The sequence below is a fragment of the Bicyclus anynana genome, chromosome 10 (genome assembly GCF_947172395.1).
Source record: "Bicyclus anynana chromosome 10, ilBicAnyn1.1, whole genome shotgun sequence".
Lineage (NCBI taxonomy): Eukaryota > Metazoa > Arthropoda > Insecta > Lepidoptera > Nymphalidae > Bicyclus > Bicyclus anynana.
In genome coordinates, this window is record NC_069092.1 from 11,459,177 (window position 1) to 11,482,202 (window position 23,026).

General features: G+C 34.6%; 1 protein-coding gene across 1 annotated transcript in view; it reads left to right on the forward strand.

Annotated features, from left to right (window-relative positions):
• Window positions 1–23,026, forward strand: part of LOC112046646 (suppressor of lurcher protein 1) — a 412,265-nt gene that overhangs the window by 60,022 nt on the left and 329,217 nt on the right. The window contains exon 3 of the mRNA XM_052883831.1: window positions 19,439–19,511. Coding sequence (XP_052739791.1) covers window positions 19,439–19,511 — 73 coding nt within the window. The remainder of the gene's footprint in view (window positions 1–19,438; window positions 19,512–23,026) is intronic.

Genomic DNA, 23,026 nt, shown 5'->3' on the forward strand with positions numbered 1-23,026 from the left:
TGAGCTTTTTCAGCAATGTATTATTTTTGAGTATTAATTTTTCGATTTAAATCCGCTTCCCAAAGCCGTACGATGAAAGGATTACTGTCAGGTCATGTGACAATTTAAAAATATTAATCCATATTTCATAGTTTTTTTTTTCAACCTAGGTTAATACAAATATCTTACGTGTGTTCTTAATAATATTATGCTATAGTCAAAATCAAAATCAAAATCAAAAATCATTTATTTCAAGTAGGCTCAGTTTACAAGCACTTTTGACACGTCAGTTGACTATTTGTAAAGATTCTACCACCGGTTCGGAAGGCAGGTTCTGCTGAGAAGATACCGGCAAGAAACTCAACAGTTGCTCTTTTGAAAAAGTCATACAGTATTATAATTTACAATTGATAACAATTACAATTTCTTATAGTTTTATTTCCTGTGTGAAGGTGGAAGCTGATCCAATGGCCTCCAAGTGCTTTTAGTCAGTAAGTTACCCTGTATTACTAGTCTAAGCTTAGCTAAGTTTAGATAAATAAATGCCGGAATAATATAAAAGTGGTTTTGGAAGACGATTTCTACGGCATCATAACGAAACGTTTCATTTAATCTTTCGAATCAAATTTAACACTAGGGTGGTATAGTTACCACCAATGTAAAGCCACGGCCGTATGATAGACTTCATATTTTGAGTTATAATTTTGTAAAATTACTGGAATATATAAAACATGAAAAAATGTAAATAGAAGGGGTTGAAATAGGGGTTAAATGTTTACATCGATTTCCACGTAGACGAAATCGTCCGTCCGTCGAGGGCGTCCGCTAGTCCTAAATAATAACCTACCAATAGGGATGATGGCAGTTTTTTAAATTGTATGACGACGAACAGTATACTAATAGCAAAGCAATTTTGTAAAAGTAACAGGGTATCTGCGATCATTACTTTCGGAGCTACAGGGATTTAAAGGGTCAGATTTGCGGCGCTGCCGCGGATCCCTGAAAAACGCTCCATACAAAATGGTGCGATTTAGTGACGACGTTGGCTCGCTGATCGTTAGGGCGTTCAAACAAAATTACTAATATCTTTGTTATTTGTGCGTTTATGTTTGTAGTTCATTTATTGAAAAATGTCACATTTAATGTAAGGAAGCTAAAACTGTATGAATTTTCATCTAATTACGATAAAAAAAATTCAATAGATTTAGAAATTTTATAATTTTATTTATTTTGCAAATATCAAGACAATCTTTGCTTTTTATGTATAAGTTAGTTAACATTGACCTTATTTACCCGAATATATCATAAAAATCAATATATTCAAACCTAGTCATCATCCCCATTGCGCTATAGCTTGGCAAATTCGTCCGTAACACTCCTGATGGTTCGCGCGGGCCGGAAGGGGGTTAGCGATGCCCCGCTCGCACTTCCTACCCCGCGCAGTCCTTCCTTCTGCCCCGCGCGCACGCCCTCACACCGGCGCAGGCCTTTCTCTCCGTCGCCCGCATATCATTGGAGTGTCATCAATGAACTTGTCAAGCTATAGAGAGGTCGTTAGAATAGCATTGATGTATTTGATGCGTTCAAGTTTTTTTTTTATTCTTTACAAATTAGCCCTTGACTACAATCTCACCTGATGGTAAGTGATGATGGAGTCTAAGATGAAAGCGGGCTAACTTGTTAGGAGGAGGATGAAAATCCACATCCCTTTCGGTTTCTACACGGCATCCTACCGGAACGCTAAACCGCTTGGCGGTACGTCATTGCCGGTAGGGTGGTAACTAGCCACGGCCGAAGCCTTCCACCAGCCAAAAAGTCATATCAAGTCATATCAAATCATGATATAATTATATACCTACATGACGAATATTTTTATCATTTTATTTCATACCTATATTTCATACCCTTTAACCATAAATATAAATAGACTTCAGTTGTAACTAATATACGAATAAAAGCAAGTATGTCATCATCATCATCATCATATCAGCCGATGGACGTCCACTGCAGGACATAGGCCTTTTGTAGGGACTTCCAAACATCACGATACTGAGCCACCTGCATCGTGCAGGATTCGCTGGAAGTATTTCAACAACATCTAAACTCAGAGGATTTAACTAAATAATTGAATCACGAGAGGCCAACACAGCTTTAAGCTCACGGATAGTTGCAACTCACAGTTGTCAACTTCAAAACAAATTAGGACTTTACGTAGATAGAGAAAGTAATAGACACATAGATAGAATCCGTTGTATTCTCTCAAAATAAAGAACATCACTTATGCATGGACTAGAAAACGAGAAAAGATAAGTTAATAGGCATCATGATGCGTGGCCTTTTTATCAGAATCAGAACAAAATCTTCAGTTAGTACAACAGTAATTAATTAAGCTTTATCGTTTTTGTAAGTGTAAACATGACAGTCTCTTTGTCTGGCGGTGCGTGGTAATTGTTTACGCAGCCTCCACTCGCCAGAGTAGCGATTCCGCTCATTAACTCATACCTGATGGTATCTCATTTGTTTTGACGTCGTGACATCGCGCTCCCGGAGATGGAAAGTAGGTGAAGTTAAACCCACGCCTTGAGGAGCACATTACGGTACCGATAGCTTTATTTTCCCTCTGATCATTTAAGAGAGACAAAAAAAATCTTTAACTTAAATAATGGTGGTCGTTAAAGAATTTAGCATCGTAAGCTCGCCCAGTCTTTCTACATTGGAGCAGTGTGGTGGATCTAAGTTAATCTATCTATCCAATCTTTCCATTCGTAAAAATGGTTAAAAGAAAAATGGATTAAGAAAAAAATGGATGAAAAAATTCGTGAATTCAAATAGGTTTCTTTCTATTTATAGAAGAGAAGAAAAAGGAGAAGAATTCTTAATTTCGATTATAATCTTTATCATATTTTACTTGAGAACAAGAATGATCTATCAGTCTATCCATCCACAGTATAAAGAGCAGTGATAATAATAAGTCTGGGAGACAATAGCACTGTCGAAGAGTACATCGGCATCTTAGTGCGCTGTCATTCACATTGGAGAACAAAAGGCGCCTTTTACGCGTCTTTTATTTTTATTAAACAATATAGTTTATTGATTTTCTGTCTAACTATGGTAGATGGACGTATATTCAGCTACTTACTACTAGCATACTTTTAGCTCAGTTTTAATGGCGCAGTTAAAACTTGAAAATCTTTAGTCCGCATTGGATCAAAGCACACATACACATCCAGAAAGGGATCGTAGCTATTTCACCTCGCCGTCGACTCAGCTATGGTTAGGCGACGCCAACTGCATTGGCGCTAACATGCAACCAACGAGATGATCTCGTGAAAAGAAATTAAGAAAATAACGCTATCTCTTTCATTGCGTTGGTACGTAAGAGATGAGACTGGGACAGCTTCGCCGCCATTGGACGACATTTTGTCTATTTCTCTTCACTTCGTCACATGTTAGCGCCATAGGTTGACAGTAAAATAATACGCGGGAGGGGTGAGAGGGGCAAGCGTGTAACGAGAGACGTATTCTAAAAAAATCTAAGGTATGGTTTCCTCACGATGTTTTTCTTTCATCGTTTGAGACACGTTATATTTAATTTCTTAAAATGCACACAACTAAAAAGTTGAAGGTGCATGACCCGGATCGGATTCGAACCCACACCCTCCGGAATCGGCGGTAGAGGTCATATCCACTGGGTTATAACGGCTATCAGAATTAGATGGTTGTTTAATACCCGTCAATCAAGTAACTGGGGTAAAATTTATTAGGATTCGTTCATATAAAAAATTGCAGTTAAAATTTATAGCAGGCAGTAAACTCCGGTTTATAGTTTGAATTAAATGTATAGAGCAATTTATATGTAGATATACTAAAAGTGCCATCAATTTAAGTGCTTTTTAGAAATAACAGAGGTGTCCATAGCCCAGCATTTTTTTTAAATTGTCTTACCTTTGTTGAAATCTAATTTTCTGTAGTTACTATCATCATCAAAACATGTAAATAAAGTTGAAGTAATTGTCTATGGTTTCAAGTAACCGTTACTACTTTATTAAATTCTTTGTAACTTATAAGCTATTTACACATATAAGCTTTTTTAAATTTTGCGTCCGTCTGTCTGTCTGTCCGGGTTTATCTCTAGATCGGTCACTAAATACGTCGTCAGGTAAATGCCAAACGTAATTTATAGTTTCTCTACAAGTACTATAGTTGGGTTTTTGGGTACTTTCTATCCCAAGACATGGTTTCCGCGATATTGTGAAAAACGGAAATTCACGCATACGAAGTCGCGGGTGTTCGCTAGTTATCTATGTAAATTCATGAAATGTTCCAAGTACTTGCAGACATCTTTGGAGTCATGAATGCTAGTTCCAATAAAGCAATTGATTCATGAGTTTAGATAGTTCATTCAATTCCTAGTGCTCTACTTGAATGTTGAAAACTCACTGAAACTCTGGCAATATTCTGATTAGTGCTGTTTGAGAAATTCAAATAATACCATATTAAAATTTCGGATTTAAACTCCCACTTCTTCATAACTATTATAGTGATCAATGAAACGAATCACAATTGTAAAAGTCACATTAATTAGGTTGTGTCAATGATTATTATTAATTTTGCGAAATCCAGCATAGGTTTAACTTTATCTAGATTATTTAAATTATTTCATAACTGCGTGTTAAATTTTGTTCAAAACCATTTTTTTCGCAATGGTATGCGTAGTGGATTTACAATATAATAACATCTGGTTGTTTATTTTTTACTAGCAAATTAGACCTTGACTACAAACTCACTTGATGGTAAGTGATGATACAATCTAAGATGGAAGCGGGCTAACTTGTTAGGAGGAGGATTCTACATGACATCGTACCGGAACGCTAATCGCTTGTATTAGGTAGGGTGGTAACTAGCCATAGGCTTAAGCTTCATATCAGCCAGTGTACGTATATCTAATGGTACATCTAATATTATATGAGAATATATGATACGCTCAGAATATGAGATCACATTAGTGGAATGATGAGCAATTTTTTAGCTTCATTGAAACTACATATTACGTTTGCCAGACCATAACAGATTTTTTCTTAACAGACGACGTTTGTAAGAAGAAGTATTTTATACAAAAAAATAAAATTGATTATGTTTTGAATAACTTGGGTCATTCATTAAAAAATCAAATGCCATATATACGACTGCTTTGCTTATTTATGAAATACTAACTGACGCCGCGCGGTTTCATCCCCGTGGTTCCCGTTCCCGTAGAAATACGGGAATAATATATAGTCTACAGCCTTCCTCGATAAATGGGCTATCTAACATAATAAGAATTTTTCAAATCGGACCAGCAGTTCCTGAGATTATAGCGTTCAACCAAACAAACAAAAACACTCGTCAAATTTATAATATTTATGAAACTGTAAATTTGACGGATTAGTCAAGGAGACGTGGAAAATCGGGACATAGTCTTCAGCGGCGTAGACGCAGTGTTTCCAAGAGTGCGTTTTTAGGCATAGTGTTATATTTTAAGCTAATCTTAAAATCATCACTTCAGGTGAGATTGTAATCAAGGGTTAACTTGTAAAGAATAAAAAAAAAATCTAAAATCCTACCAAATAGTACCTACCTAACAATTACATGTAAATGAAATTCCAACTGCAAAGCCTTCTGATTGTCAGTGATCTCTCTATAGAACACTAATGACAGTAGTATTATGTAAGTTAGCACGGGTAGCCGGAATTACCCAGTCACTAAATCTTCGTTAAGCGCTGCCCGGCATATGGTTTCGACCCACGTCCTGTGGCTAGCTACATTCATAATACATGTGATGGGAACATATTGCATTAATCTGTAACACGAAATTAAATTTTATGAATTATTTGTTTTTGACGTCGATACTAGTAATCAAAAGCTTCTAACAATTATGTGAAACTAGTGGACCCAGGCAAGCTTCCATTTGATTTATTCAACTTGACCACTCATTGGCTGGTACAGTTACGCTAACAACCTATCAACTATCGGCGACAAATACAAACTTTAGCCGCTAATAGTAAAATGAAATTCCAACTGCAAAGCCTTCTGATTGTCAGTGATCTCTCTATAGAATACTAATGACAGTAGTATTATGTAAGTTAGCACGGGTAGCCGGAATTACCCAGTCACTAAATCTTCGTTAAGCGCTGCCCGGCATATGGTTTCGACCCACGTCCTGTGGCTAGCTACATTCATAATACATGTGATGGGAACATATTGCATTAATAGCCATAGATATGTTACACGAAATGAAATTTTATCAGTTATTTGTTTTTGACGTAGATATAAGTGTTATTAAAATTTCCCTTTGATTTATGTTACGTATTATTCACGTTCGGAGCGCAATTTCGTTGTTCGTCGAGTTTATTGCCTTTTTTACTAAGTTTTTTAAGTGTAGTTTACCGTGCGATTGTTTTTGTCGAGGAAACATTTTCGCTTGTTGTTTAACATTGTTATAGAGTGGTTTATAACGACGCAATGAAGTTATTAAACGGTAAACAAGTAAATATCTTACTCGTATTTTACCGCTGTTAGTTGAAACTATTTGGGGGATTAATTTGTCTGAATTATCAGCCAGTAATATTTTATCCACGTATTCCCATGGTCACTATCAAAATAAGTTAATGATATTGACTAGACTGACTCTATGAAGGTTCAACGTGGGATTCTACTGAAGACTTATTTAAGGAAATAAAGCTGCTTTATGGCCTGAAACTCAACTAGCCACAGAACTTTTAAAGCACTAGTGTAGGAAGTAAATATTTACCAAAAATCGCAGGAGAAACCCAGTGTCTATACAAACTCGGGCCCAAATTATACAAATGATACAGAGGTGAAAATTGGCCATAAATTAGGGCAACTAAGAAGAACTCATGACGCCAATTTTGAAAAGAAATCTTTATTTGCCTAATCAGTTAAATTACATGTTACAAGTGGACAATAATTAGTATCGCTTTGGCATAAAAAAACAGACCAGTGACTATAAAAGGATTTGGCACTAACTTGACACATCTAATCAAATTATATTAAAATGATATTTGAAAATAATGTCTCATTCATTGATTGACTTTGACATTGACAGCCTGCGTTTACAAAGACAACTGACAATCAGTAAAATACGCATCAAAGAGGATTTATAGTTAGTCTACGAGCGGTGGGAAATAATGAAATCAGCTTATTTTCACTGTTGGTGAATATTATTTACACTAAGATACTAATGGCTCTCCATTAGAATCTTAGTAGAAATAATAGTCGCCAATTCCAGTAAAATATACAAGATTTTTAGTACATTTTTCATTTCTGTATCGTTCTGAAAAGTGGGCCCAATTTCGGATATCCCCATATTAAGTAAATGATTTTTGTTTAGTTAGGTATTCCCAGTTTCAAGTTAGTTAGGCAACCTTAATGAATATCATAAAAGAACCTTTGTAAAGGTCGACTTTTCTTAACGCCTCAACAAATAATGAAATCAAATCAGGGTAAATTCGTCTTTTATTTGAGGTACAACAACGTCCGAGGGCCAAACTCGTTCACGTGCCATCATTGGACTATTTACGGAATGCCATATTGCCCTCTTTTATTGCCTCAACTTGGCTGACTGGCTGCGCCTAATGATTTGTGCGAGTTTACGATACAGAGTTTATGTCCGTTGATATGCTGGGAATTGGGATGTGTGCTGGTTGTCTTTTTCAACCGATTTCGAAAAAGGAGGAGATTCTGAATGCTACGCGTATGTTTTTTTTTATATTTGTTACCTCATTTATTAACCAATTTTGAAAATTCTTTTTCTGTTTAAAACAGTATACTTTCAGATTGGTCTTATTTAATTTTCATGAAAATCAGTTAGGTAATTTTGTTTTAAAATCCAAATAACTTCAATACGTCTTTCAAGGCCATTCCATTTTTACCTTAAAAATATCATTACAGGCTCTTATTTCATATTGTCTAGTATAACTGCATCGTTGATCCACTGGTTAGGGTGATGGTTTCTGATCACGAGGTCTTAGGTTCGAATCCTGAATCATGAAATTTCTACTGATTTTTTTTTTCACTTTCAATATAAATTTTCAGCTCGGAGTCGGGAAGTTTATAGTGTTTCACCCCTGTGCTTCGGAGATTACGTCTAACCGTCGGTCCCAGACACTATTATTAACATCTGATAGTAGTCGTTAATTTAACTTTATCTTTAACCTTAGCCCGCCAACCCACATTGGAACAGTGTGGTGGCTCTAAGCTCCAAATCCCCTCTCCCATAAGAGGTTTGGCCTTGAAGCCCTCCATTAAAATAAGCTATTAATACTGATGATGATAGAATAGCATAAATGGGTTAAATCATGAAAGTTAATTTTGAACTACTAACCTTTAGGACTTTGATATATTGGACGGTGCAATTCAGGTCAAAATGTATTAAGATGATAGAAATATCATGATGCAATCAGAATTTAGTCCTTGTAGAGAATTCTTTAACAGTCGTTAGTATCTACCTACTTAACGATTTTTTTTTCTAAAGAAACGTTCTACTACTATTTTTGAAACAACGTCTTGCTGGTTAAATAAAACACTATAAAAGTCAAAAGTAAATGTTTCCCTAAACGAGTATTAACCTAAATATTTTTTTTTTGAGTTGGCCGGTGCCGGTGGGAAGCTTCGGCCGTAGCTATTTACCACTCTACCGACAAAGACGTACCTCCAAGCGATTTAGCGTTCCGGTACGATGTCGTGTAGAAACCGAAAGGAGTGTGGATTTCATTCTGCTCCTAACAAGTTAGCCCGCTTCATCTTAGATTGCATCATCACTTACCATCAGGAGGGATTGTAGTCAAGAGCTAATTTGTAGAGAATAAAAAAAAAGAATAATTTTAAATATAACAAAAAATTCTTTCAAACTTCCTTTTAAACTAACATTACGTAGTTAGCTATCAATAGTCGAAAGGTTAGGTACACTAACCTAAAACTATGTAATGGGTTTACCTAGAACTTTGTATTTTAACCGACTTCTTATTATTACAACACTCTTGGTGGAGTAGCTCTCTCTACGTAATTATACGAACCAACATTAACCTTCGACTAGCTCTATAAAATCCAGACTCTTACTTTAGAATGAGCTAGGTCTAGGTCCAATGAACTGAAAATTCAAGTAAGTACGTCTATATATATTTAAAATACTTAAACCATCGCATAGAAATTGTTTATAGATTGGTTAAAGTTTTACATTTAAACCAATCCTGCCTATAAAGGTTTAGGTACATTATTTCTTTTATCTTACTAACCTAAGTTTAGCGTCTCAAAGACAATTTTTTTGACCTCACAACGTCTTATAATTCGAAGGAGCCGGCTGCACACTCGAAAAAAGATGACGTCATGCGTCGTTCCCTCGCTCTAGAGTTGCCAACTTTTTTTACAAGAAAAAAAGTATAAGTCTTGTCTATACAGATTATTAAACAGTATTTTAGAAAAACGAACATTTTCTTTTGAAAAATGCAACCATTCCATCAGTATTTACTTATGACGTTGTCACGTTCAACTATCGTCAGGAAAACGACTTTACAGACAACCGATTTTTTAATGGTGGCTCATTATCATGGTCTACAAGCATTAATTGGTGACGGTTATTGTATAAATAAATGAAAATAAAATCCTTGAACCAAAATAATGCTATTGCATGGCAAAATTTGCATTCTATAACTCTACTTAATAATATAAAATAATAATAATAATAATAACTACTATTTCGAAAGGCACATGCACCATAGTATAGTCTAAAACAAGTATATTTACACACAACTACTTAACTAGTTGACGCCGAGCGGTTTCACCTGCGCGATTCCCGTTCCCGTAGGAACATGGGGATAATATATAGCCTATAGCCTTCCTCAATAAATGGGCTATATAACACAGAAAGAATTTTTCAAATCGGTCCAGTATTTGAGTTTAATCAATCAATCAAACGAACAAACTCTTCAGCTTTATAATATTAGTATAGATAGTTACAGTACACTGTATCGTAATAGTAACGAACAACGAACGAACAAACCTCTCGGGAATAAACAATAGATAAAGTAAGACACACAGTAACGTATCGCATTAACTAAGTAGAAGAATATAAGTCTTGTTATATCGCTTCTATTTGCTCTACTTAAGAAAACATGCAGCGAGTTGCAGTTAAAATTCAACATGGCCGGATATATTCCGTAATAAAAATGAACTGAATTTTAATTAAGTAATGAAATTTTAATAAGGTTATTGTTGTGTTAAATACTCGAACGGGATATTTTATGTGTAAAATACAATCGAAGTTGACGTATAAACGTGTTTTAATTTATTTTCAGGATTACTTTTCGATAATAGCTATGGACTTTTGTTTAAAATATAAAATGAATAAAATTTACTTCATCATTATCAACATATTTAACGGATCATTGCAGGGCCACGTTTCCCTACTTTAAAAGGGAGGGAAGGGGATATGGAGATTATTCTTTCAGAGGTTATTTCCACTGGGCTATCACGGCTTATATCAGAAAGACTTCAGAATGTTTACTGAAAATTTCTTAGAAGAAAGAAAACCTGTTGTACTTTATACATACTTCATGATATCATTAAATGATTTCATTTATAAAACATGAATGCAAAGTATATAATCACACTATAAACTTATAGTGTAACTAAATGTACCTATTTTACACTTTTATTGTATGTATTGCGATTTTACAAAGAATATATCTATTTCGGTATATTCGTTGTAAAAAAATATATTGGATATCAGCAATAAAGAAAAATGTAAAGGTTTTGCAAGTTTTGCTTGCTTTTCATTAAAACTTAAAAAATTGTGAGCTCCATTTGGAGGTTTTTAAAGTCTCCCATTGAAGCTCACTTGGCCAAATAGACGGCATTTCCACCGTGCTATCAATTTACGGAAATAGTGCGGTTGTTTGAACAAACAAGCCTTGATGTCGGCCCATTGCTGGATATCCGATCTCGTTACTGCGATTCAAGGAAATTCCACTTCTTCCGTGAGCGCCTTTTGCGGGAACATTTTTATTTATTTATTTATCTTTATGTTTTTAAGGTTTCCGTTCGCCAATATTTTTTTTTGTAAAAAAGTTGTCTTCGGAAAGCAAGCACCAACTCTTCTAACTTGATAAACAATATTGCCTTTAAAACCGAATAAAAAAATAGTGTTCCGTATTTGAAGTGTAGGTATGTTTGTATGTGTTTATATCTGCGATCTTCAAAACAAATGATTTGATTTGTATGACGTTTTCGTTATTTAAATACACTATTTCAAAAATTACAATGCCCGCTCCTAAATTTTAGTTTTTTGCCTGAAACAGAACTCGAGTAGGACCAGTATTGGTCAAAAACAAGTAATTAATCAGAACAAAATTATAACCAACAGCATATACTGATCGTTCTTAGATTATAAACAAATGTCACTTCATAAAGGGTGGCCTATATCAAAATTGTATCATAAAGAGTTAAGTTCAAAAAAATGTATCTAAGTAAGTATCAATTTGTAAATGAATAAAAAAATAAAACATCTTACATCACTTCAAACGCTCAGATCAAACTAAATAACGAAATACCTTATTGACATAAGCAAAGAGATCCTCGGTGAATCGTCGCAGATTTATCTCAAATGATAAAATAAGATCCTCTACAAAGACCGGACATCAAGGCTTGTTTATCCAAACGGCCATGCCATTGCCGCAAATTGATAGCGCGACGAAAAAATGTCTTTTATTTGCTCATCCGCATTCCGGCAACTGAAACCTTTTAAAAACTTAAAAGGGAGCAGAAACTAATTTGTTTTTCATCTGCGTATTTCATTGCACACTTCTGCGGTTTCGTATTTTAATAAACCGCCTTCAATTGAGCGTTTAAGACGATTCCTATTATTATTATTGAATGTACAGTTTTATCAAGATTTTCTAGATATATTAAATATATAAATAGGATTAAAAAGAGAACATTTTGCTATATTCGCCTATCTATACTCTATATTAATATATATAGAGTTGAAGAGTTTGTTTGATTGAACGCGCTGATCTCAGGAACTACTGGTCCGATTTGAAAAATTCTTTCAATGTTACATAGTCCATTTATCGAGAAAGGCTATAGGCTATATATTACCCCCGTTTTCTTACGAGAACGGGAACCACGCGCGTAAAACCGCGCGGCGTCAGCTAGTTACATAATATTTCTCCACGAAAAATGGCATATTACATATCTAACTGTTATAGATAAGGCATCACTTTATCATAAGTGCAACAATTTATTTAAAAAATATTTCTCATTTTCTAATTTCGCTGCCATAAAAGTTGAGGAAATAAATTACTGGCAAGCAACGGTGCGAACTAAAGACCGCATTAAGTATCTAGAAACGGGATACAATTTATCTTGCTCTTTTTCCTTCCGCTTAATTCAACTGCAAATAAATAAAATGTCTGACCAAGATGCAGGTGAAATTTAACTTTGAAAAATTAAAATATTTATGTTGGTAATAAAACTCATCAGTGCACTACATCTTTAAAGTGTAGTAACATTACAGAATCATTAGAAGAGTATTTACAAACAGACAAACTTGGCGTTTCAAAAGTGCTTGCAAAGTTGAAAGTAATTACTAAAGATAATTGAATATAACGAATTAAAGTTAGTAACTTTGGCAAGAGATCGATTCACATCATCCTAAAATTATTAACTTTTTATTTACAGAAAGTCTTTTTAAACTCCCAACCCAAAAAGAGGGGTGTTATAAGTTTGATGTGTTTGTCTGTCTGTCTGTCTGTGGCACCATAGCTCCTGGGCGGATAAAGCGATTTCAATTTAGTTTTTTTTTTTAATTAAAGGCGAGTGTTCTTAGACATATTTGATGAAAATCGGTAGAACCGTTTAAAAGTTGTGGGGGTTGAAAGTGGGGAAGTACAACTTAATGTCTGCAAATATACTCGAGTGGGGTCTCAACTGAAAGCGCACTGAAAATTTTGAAAGACCCCCCCAATGTCATGAAATTATTAATTACACTATCGATCAAGTCGTCATTATAGAGATATTCTCTTATAAGGACTTGATCGATAGTGTAATTAATTATTCATGACATGACATTTATGACTTGACGACTCATTCTATATATTTCTGTATATATCGACAAGTCGACAATATAGAGAATATCTCTATATTGACGACTTGATCGATAGTGTAATTAATAATTTCATGACATTCGGGGGTTTTTGAAACTTTTTTAATTTTACATGTTATTGTTCTATGACAAGTTAGCCCTTGACTGTGATTTCACCTGATGTTAAGTGATGATGCAGTCTAAAATGGAAGCGGGCTTACTTGGAAGAGGCAAAAGTTTATTCTACCTGTACCTCCGACGGTTTCTACGTGTCATCGTACCGGTACGCCACATTGCTTGGCGGTACGTCTTTACCGGTAAAGTTGTAACTAGCTACGGCCAATACCTACCATCAGAAATATTTTATTCACCAGAAAGTCAATATTTTATTGCCAGATTAAGCCTAAGCATTGAATTCAGGGCCTCGTGATGCATAGTCGCATAACTAAGTCACTGTACTTCGGAGGCATTTAGACAGGAAATTACTACCCCTAAAATAATAACCCTATCACAATGCGTTATGATCGCAGTGGTCCCAAGGGGTCGACACCATATGTCGTCCCGCACATAAGGAAGATTTAGTGACTTTAATGTCACAAGAATACTGTGTAAATATTCAATTTGAATTACCATAAGAAAGCGAATGTGAGTTTATTTGTTGGTACAATCCATATTCGGCTCACTGCTGAGCTTGAGTCTCTTCTCTGAATAAGAAGGGTTAGACCAATAATCCACCACGCTGGCCAAATGCGGATTGGCAGACTTCACACACGCAGTTATTTCAGAAAATTATCTGTTATGCAGGTTTCCTCACGATCCTTTTCCTTAACCGTTTTGTTTGCAGTGATTGTATCTTTAAATTTGTTTGTAATGATTGAAATTTATTTTACAAATATAGCACTAACGTTGATTAAAAATGATTTTCAACTATGTCGTTGTTTAACTTATTATAGAAGTCCACTACGACTTGCAGAATAAAACAATTTTATACAATACCCATTTGACTTACATAGTATAATATTTATATGTAAAGCGCTAAACTGTCTAATGGTTGCCTAACGAGTAGGGAGCTTTTACGTTAGGTATGCTCGTTCTCTTGCACTTAAAGAAGCTATCATGCCTCTAATAAACATACGCGGAATAACAGATCTTTTCAGTGAAAATACTTATTGCGCTATTATAAACACTAGTGGATTAAGTAAGCTCTTGACTACAATCACTTAGTGTTAAGAGCGCGCAGCGCGTCGGTACGATATGGATAAAATTCGAAGCGCAAACGAGACGCTGAATTATGACTTTCACGTGAGTGAAAAGCACGGAGCGATTGACGCGCGACGCAAATTTAATGACGTGAGCGCCAAAACCATTTTTACCTAATTGCAAGTAAATTAAACAACATAACGAAAAACAAAATGGCCATGTTCAAGATATATACCTAATTTTTTATACAAAACAAAAATTTAAGAAAATAAGTTTGTTTTTCCTGAGATTGAAAGCAAAATGTGAGCAAAACATCTATTTTTTAAAAAAATAAACTATCGAGAAAAGTTTTACAAATTGTGTATTGTGTATAGTCATAACGAAGCTAACACTTTGAAATATAATTTACCCAAACATCAGGCCAATAACTTTTCCAGAATCTGAGATCCAGAACTATTTGTAACCACCGAATTACATATTGCACACTCTTAAGTCACAATGCAGTCTAAGATTGTAAGGGGATAACTTGAAATAGTTAAACAACTTTCTTGTACCCAAACCTGTGACGGTTTCTACGCGGCTTCATACGAGAACACAGAATCGCTTGGCGGTACATTTTTCGATATGATAATATACTATAATATGAGATACCAAACAAAATGTGTTACGTAATCAATTAAAAACAGGAACCCTTTATTTTAAGTCGGTTATACGTAAAGATTCTTAGTCTAATACATAATACTATAGCGTCTGGTATATAGCGATCCTTTCAAAACAATCTTAGGTCTGAGGCACATATACTAGAGTAGAATAAATAAACTATGCATGTGCTTGAAATAATAACCATTTCTACTTTGAAATTATTATTGTTTCAATAAATAATATTATCGTACGGAGTTTATATACTCGTATATTCATGCTAGATATATACTTATTATAAATCAGTAGAGAGGTAAATTATGTACATAAAATATATTTCCAAAATAACTAGGCGGTGATTAGTAATCGATACTGATGGCAAAAGTGCAATCAGTAAAATTTATGTCTGTCTCTTTGTTTGTATATCTGTCTGTATGTTCGTTATAGAAACAAAAACTACTCGACGGATTTTAACGAAACTTGGTATAATTATTCTTCACACTCCTGGGCAGATTATAGTATATTTTTCATCACGCTACAATCAACAGGAGCAGAGCAGAGAAGGGAAACGTTGGGAAAACGGGAGAAGTTACTCCATTTTTACAGCGATGCTACTGTAAGGGCAGGATTAGAGAGGTCTAAGGACGGACGAAGTCGCGGGCGTCAGCTAATATTAACAATAACAAAATAGAAACTGAGAGATACAGACATTGATTAAAACTGTATAAAGTGTACATATTAAAACTGCGTATCAGAACACTAAAATAATTGGTGATCTGAATACAACTAATCTCCGAAACGATACACGTTAAATTTTGATACAGTTTTTCAAATTGGCTAATTCTTAAGCAAAAGTATTTTATGTCTTGTATTGTTTTACCTTACCTTATCAGCCGATAGACGTCCACTGCTGGACATAGGCCTCTTGCATGGACCTCCAAGCACAACGATCTCGAGCCGCTAGCATCCAGCGGCTCCCTGCAACCCGCTTGATATCCTCGTTGTATTGATTTAATTACTAGCTAATAGGATGAAATCATGTATTCAATCTAAAATTTTAATAAAGATTGTTTGATACAATCTTGAGATTATTTACAGTCATACAATGTACGTAGTACGTGCAAATGGAAGGTCATAAGAGGAGAGGAAGGCCAAAGAAGAGATGGTTGGATTGTGTGAAAGAGGACATGTGTGTAAAAGGAGTGGATGATGAGTTGACGAGTAATAGAAACGAATGGAAAAGATTGACATATTTTTCCGACCCCACTTAAGTGGGATAAGGGTAAGGAGATGATGATGATGACAATGTACGTAGTAATATTTCATTACTGTAATTGTATTACAACTACGGTAATGAAATATTACTGAACCTCAATACAATTAATTATGAATATATTTTAATAAATACGAGATTCAAGTAGGTACTAGCCAACAGGCCGTCTGTCAGTGGAAAATAATTATGTTCGAACATAATGAGAACAGTACTTCAATGCGATGGTATACCACAAATAACTTTTGTTGAATAACGACAAGTAATTTTATATTTCTAACAAAATTTGATAGCAATATAAAATTGTTATTTATATAGAAACCGTGACCTACATAATGGGAGTAGAAATAATAACTATTTAGTTCAGTCAATCTGTTGGAATTTCGACCATTTTGATAAAGTTACAGCCTAAAGGCTAATTTTTTTTTCTTGGTTGTTACTTGCATACAAGTATGAACTTATAGAGTAACTGGTCAACGGTTGCCACGGAGCTAAATGTCTATCACGACGTTATTTCTTATATTATTATTCCAAAATGAAAAATATACTTCATACTTGGATTATTTAAAGTCTAATCCTGATAGCTCTACAAACTTCTCCATGTTCCGAACTTCACAAGTTGTCTACCTATTTTATTTTATATGAGGTAGGGTCATAGGACAAACTTTTAACTGTAATAAAATGTTAAAGGTCAAGACGTTAAAAAGATTCAATTAAAAGTAATCACATCATGTGATTGTGTGATTAAAAATGATTTCAAAACATGGAATTAAACCTCATAATGATAAAGAAAAGCATGCAATTAAAACGGAAGCTCTCACCTAAAGATAATGTATCAAAAGGGCCAAAAAGTTAGGGAAAATACAAAAGCCTTTTCTATTGTTCTATAAATGTGACGACGCATTAAGACGTGAAACTCTTCGGCGTCTTTATGCTCCTTTTGTGTCGGAGACATTTTGTCATCGGCCTTTGTTTCGTAAGTAATGTGTCTCGAGGATGTCGGATATTAGTTGTCATGATGTTCGAACATTATACTTACTTTATTATATTTTTTTAATAATATTGGCCTTCTATTATGAATAACGTGGCATGTTAATAATAAAAGAATTTTCAAAAACGTTTCAGTAGATCTAGAAATTACCTTAACTATACCACAAACTTTCATCATCATCATCATTATATCAGCCAATGGACGAACACTGCAGGAGACATACCTAACATCACGATACTGAGCCACCTGCATTCATCGAATCCCTGCGACTCGCTTGATGTCGTCAGTCCACCTGGTCGACCAACACTGCACACTAACACTCCACAAACTTTACTTTACTTTCTTTATAATATTAGTAATAGGCCAAAACTTCCTTTTGCTTTCCCCTACTGAGTAAAAAGTAGAAGGCACGACATTAGTAATCTAAAACCACCTAGAGCTTCCCTACCTACTCAGAGTTAATACTGGATTTTTGCTGCGGATTTATCAATGCGGTAGTTAACATAAAAAAAAACACATTTTTATTATTATCATTGTCCTTATGACACTTAAAGAATACTGTCTTCTTTTTCCATTCACCTCCATTTACTAATCACTGAATCCTTTACACAAACCTACTTCCACACCCTCCTACCATCTCTTTGTGCCTTTCTTTCCTTTTGGAACCTCATTTCTGACTCATCAGTTCATATTATGTCGCTGGTTGGAATTTTCGGTTCGCTGTAAGCACAGGTTAGAATTTGAAGGTCATATGCTACTTCTAGTTAGCGAAACTTAATAAATAAAACTACACTAATCCGATTTTTATGTGGTTTTCACATGTGGGTATGTAAGCTCACAGCGAAATAAAGGTACGCACAGCGTTTCGTTGAGAGTCATTGTTCTTGGAGTGCATGTGAACTACTCACGCTTTAAATATACTTTTAGGAAAAATATACTAGGCGTATGAAGTTGGGTGTTAAAGGCAATGGTATACATACGTCGACATGAGAATACGTGCCGTAAGTATCGAACTATCAGTAATTCTCGTGGTAAAAACACTAGAGTACTAAAAGCTACCAAAAAAAAAAAAAAAAACAAATCACGCAGTCGAAGTCACTTTGATACTTTTTAATTTTTAATTAACGATAGAAAAAAGTTTCTAAAGGTACCTGAGCTGATATTCAATCATTTAAGCTGGCTTTTAAGACTTCAAATATTTAATTAATTCCCCATTAATAAAAGCTACGTAAGAATAATTGACCTTGGAGCCTCGGATCGGAAACTCATTCATAAAGGAAGGTGGAAAACTGTTTTGCTTCGTCTAAAATTTTCATCAATGTGCAAAACAGAGCAAAACTTTCTCTAAAACCAATTTTCCGGGCCAATCGTTTATTTAGCAAAATTAATTAAATGCAATTGGGGATTTGAATAAGTCAAAACAGTTTTCCGATTTAAGTTCGGAATCAAGTAGTTTCGGAATTAGTGCTCGACCCAGAAATGAGGCAAGCCGTCGTTTTCATCTCCATTAAACTTTGCTAACGTCCATCGATGGCGCAGATAAGCGCGACCCGGGGAGTAACGCCGATAGTTTCGGGAAGTACTACGTAAAAGTCACTTCATATCCAACTACTAAATATTTGTTAGGTTAAGTTCTAATAAATCGTACTGGAGTGTCAGAAACTTCAGTACAATTTCGAACGAATCGATTTCGAAGTTCGGTCTCACTATCCTACGCTATACGCACTATAAACGATTGAAATTTGGAATGGAAATAGATTTTACTCTGGATCTGGAAAAATCCATGTTTGCAGAGGGATTTGTGAAAAACTGAGTTCCACACGGATATATATATATATATATATATATATATATATATATATATATATATATATATATATATATATCTATATATCCGGAGAATAACAGAACAAAAAGTAGGCTTTGTTCTACACCAGAGTATAATCTGTCTTTGATCTAGCCCTATTCTATTCCGTTTACCTTTGAGCCGTGATTGAAAAACAAACTATCATACTATACTTTTTTGAAAATCTTTAAATATCTGATTTTTTTTTTAAATTTTAGTGAGGTTACAATTAACTCTCTGGTTGACCAGTGTTCGAGGAAGTGATGTGCTGTTTCGCTTTGTTGTAGGTAATTAGGGGGCTATTTCTTTGGTTCATTAGGCTATTAACTATGTAATACTACAATAAAAAATATATGAATCTATATTTTGTTTCAGTTATCGGCGACCTTGCTGGTGTTGCTTCACTTATCAATGCACGTTGTGGATGAGGGGCAGGCAGTAAACCCTAGTAAGTATATTTATATATTCTCAACTGTTAAAGGCCATAGCTCATTAGAGCGATCGGGCACCCGACCGGAACATCTCGGTTAGTGGTAGCTTGTGCGCGTGGCAATTTGGTGTGGTAAACCCTAAACAGTTGATATAGTGAGTCCATAGAAATTAATTTAAATAATACAAACCGACCGCTTGACTGCCGGGTAGATGCAATGATCTGACCCTGAAAAAAAAATAGTTATATATTTTGATTAAAAAAAACAAGAACTTTTGCAACGGTTAAAATTTTATTGAAAAAAATTTGGCTGATTTGTGGTATGTTTTTTAATATTTTTATGAAAAAAATGTTAGTTTCCAATGAAATAAATGATAATTACATGGGGGACCTAGCTCCCCCACGAGTGTAATTGTGGGGCTGGAAATAACGAGTGGCGTTAAAGATTAAAACTATAATATATGAACTTAAACTAATGTGTAATTAGCTTAGTGTAGTTAGCTAAACATAATAAATACAAAAAAAAACATTTTTTTATTACAATGAAAAAATGCTAATATCTTCAGATTGGCTTATTCGATTTTCATTTTACATAATTTAAAAATTTCTCCTGATAATTTAAAAACAGCTTATACATCGGACCAATTAAAATTGAATTGTATTTGATTAAATTTAAATGTACTACTATTAATAAGAATGACAATAAAGTTATTTTTATTTATTTATTTGTTTAGTTAATACAACGCCACATACACACAAATATACACATTAAACATTTTGCATTGAGAGTTAAATACAGAATTTAAAATCACAATTAAAACACTACTACCTCCTTAAAGAACCCGAATAAAGCGGTTTTTACTGAACTAAAAGGAGTTATCTACACATAGTTAACGATTGTAGAGCCGGTTTTATAACTGCGGTTTTCCATAGTTTTTAAGTCTTCGGGGAGTTGCAATGAATTCTTTATAACACTGCGCCAGCCGCATTTTAGATTTTTAGCCGTTTGCGTGCAACGAAAGTACCTAACTGAAACCTTTTAACGATCACCACAGTGAACAAGGAACAAGGAAGTAGCGTGGGCTATTATTTATTGCTGGGGATTAATTATTTCACATGAAGAAATAATAACAAACCTGTTGGTACCTTGGTTCGTTCAGTTACCACGCTAAATGCCAGAATGCCCTTGAGTATTTGTAAACATTTTATTTAGATGTAAACGGTAACAGTAGAACCGAACAACGTGATATTTAATTTCTTAAAATGCACACATCTGAAAAGTTGGAGATGCATTCCCCGGACCGGATTCGAACATGCACTATCCGGAATCGGAGGTAGAGGCCACTGGGCTAACACGGCTCATAAAGTAGACTGTATATTAACTACATATTATAAAAAAGATATACTAAAATTATATTTAAAGACTAGTAAAAATATGTTTTACTGTGCTTAGGCGTTAGTTAGAATGCAACAACTTTTTTTTAATATTGTTAGTTTAATTTTTGAACCAGTTTTTAAGTGATATAATTCTCTATGCCTTCTTATTAACGTTATATATAACATTCTTTGTTTTATAATACTTTAGTGATATAATACTTTTAAAAAGAATGTTACCGAGGAAACTTTGGAAACCTATGTAAAGTGATCACCAGCATACAACAAACTTGACATTTTAATACTAAACTAGCTTGTTAAAACCTTTAATTAGACAAAAACTTTCCAACATCGAATAAGTTTAAATATTAATCATTCTTCATTAATTAATAAATTGAAATTCTGTGGCTGAGTTAATAAATTTTAGGCCTTGTAGAAAACCGTGATAGGAGAAAATTAGCGAATGACGAAAGTTTCAAACTAAATCAACTCGTACCTCGCTCGCTGAGTTTTTCCATTAAAAAACTTCAACTTCACTTCTTACCTAATTAACACTTTATCACGTATAAGGAAATGAAAGTTAATTTAGAAAATTTCCACACGAGTTTTAGAGAGATCATTTTTAGAATTAGTTTGTTACTAGTTTCTCAAACACGATCTGCATGCTTTTCCAATGTATTTTATTTGAATTTTTATTTTATATTTCAAGTTTTATAAATATTAGTTTTTGATGTCTCTATTAGCAAAGTGACGAAAACGATCATTAAGGAAAAGTTAAGTATAGACTCGAAATTTTCTCAAATGTCCTCAAATTCGATACTTTTATGTAAGTTTAGTTGTAACCTTAATTAATAAAAGTTCATTAACAAAGACGCGGAGACAATTACTTAATATTATTGTTACTAGTATTATATTCCGTGATTCCGTGATTAAATACTTGTAAATGTATGAGTAAAAAAGGTAGCTCTAGAAAACATAAATATAGTTATATGTGTGTTATTGTGTGGTCTATAAGAATGGCCGTTTTCCCACGGCACAGTATATACCTACTACACATTCAATTTGTTAGGAAAAGAGGAATATATTCGATTTAGATGTCAAAATAACCACATACTTTCGGTTTTTTAATGTTTTTCACACATGCATAAATAGGGCATTATAGTCTGGCCAGTTCGTTGATGACACTCCAATGATATGCGGGCGACGGGGGGAAAAACTGCGTGGGTGTGAAATCGTGCGCGCGGGGAAGTGGGATGCATCAGTCGTGAGTTTTGCATTCATCGCTACATGCCCCCCGGCCGAACCATCGGGAGTGTTACGAACGAAGTTGCCAAGCTATAAAACATTAATAGCCCCGTAATCTTATAGTGGTTTCACTTAGACAGTGCGGTGTCGCTCGTCACTAAAACACCCCTACGGGTGCGCGTTACGGTTAAAGTTCGCCACTCACCGCCATACAACCGTCATTAAGGCCCAAACTCAACAATAACACCGGCCATACAACAACGCTGCCGTACAAATTAATTGCAAACGTGCTCAATTTAAGATTGTACTCGCATTACTTAACCGAGTAGGGACGTTGGCTTAATTAAGTATAACCGTATCACGAGATACATGAGACGGGGCCGTTAATAAATTAATCCAATTAAAACCTATATAAAGTCCCTTTGTTGTTTCTAATAATGACGAAATGTTGGTTCGGTTGTGGATTATCTCATGTTTAATTTAATATATGTGTATTGTAAAATTAATCAAATAAGATCGGTGATAAAATAATAATGAAATGGATCAGTAATGAGCATGTTTTAATGTTTTTAGCCGCTGATATAAAGATATCAAAGTACTGATAACTCTTGTTCTTAAAAAATAAATCTTACTATTGTTTAAGGCAAGGATTTTTTCAACTTAATTATACTTTATAATACTTGTAGTATTTGTTCTTGTCCGCTGTAAAAAATCACGGTCTCGAACTTATAAGATTGTGTCATGAAGATATACTAAGTATAAAGGCCGTAGCTCATTTGAGCCACCCGGGACCCGACGAGCACCACCTCGCCTCGAGTGGTTAGTATTCTTCGTTTGCATTTGTAAGGGCATGCGTTAAATACATCAACTCCGTAACATCACCGGATCGCTTCGCTCGCGTGGTGTCCACGTGC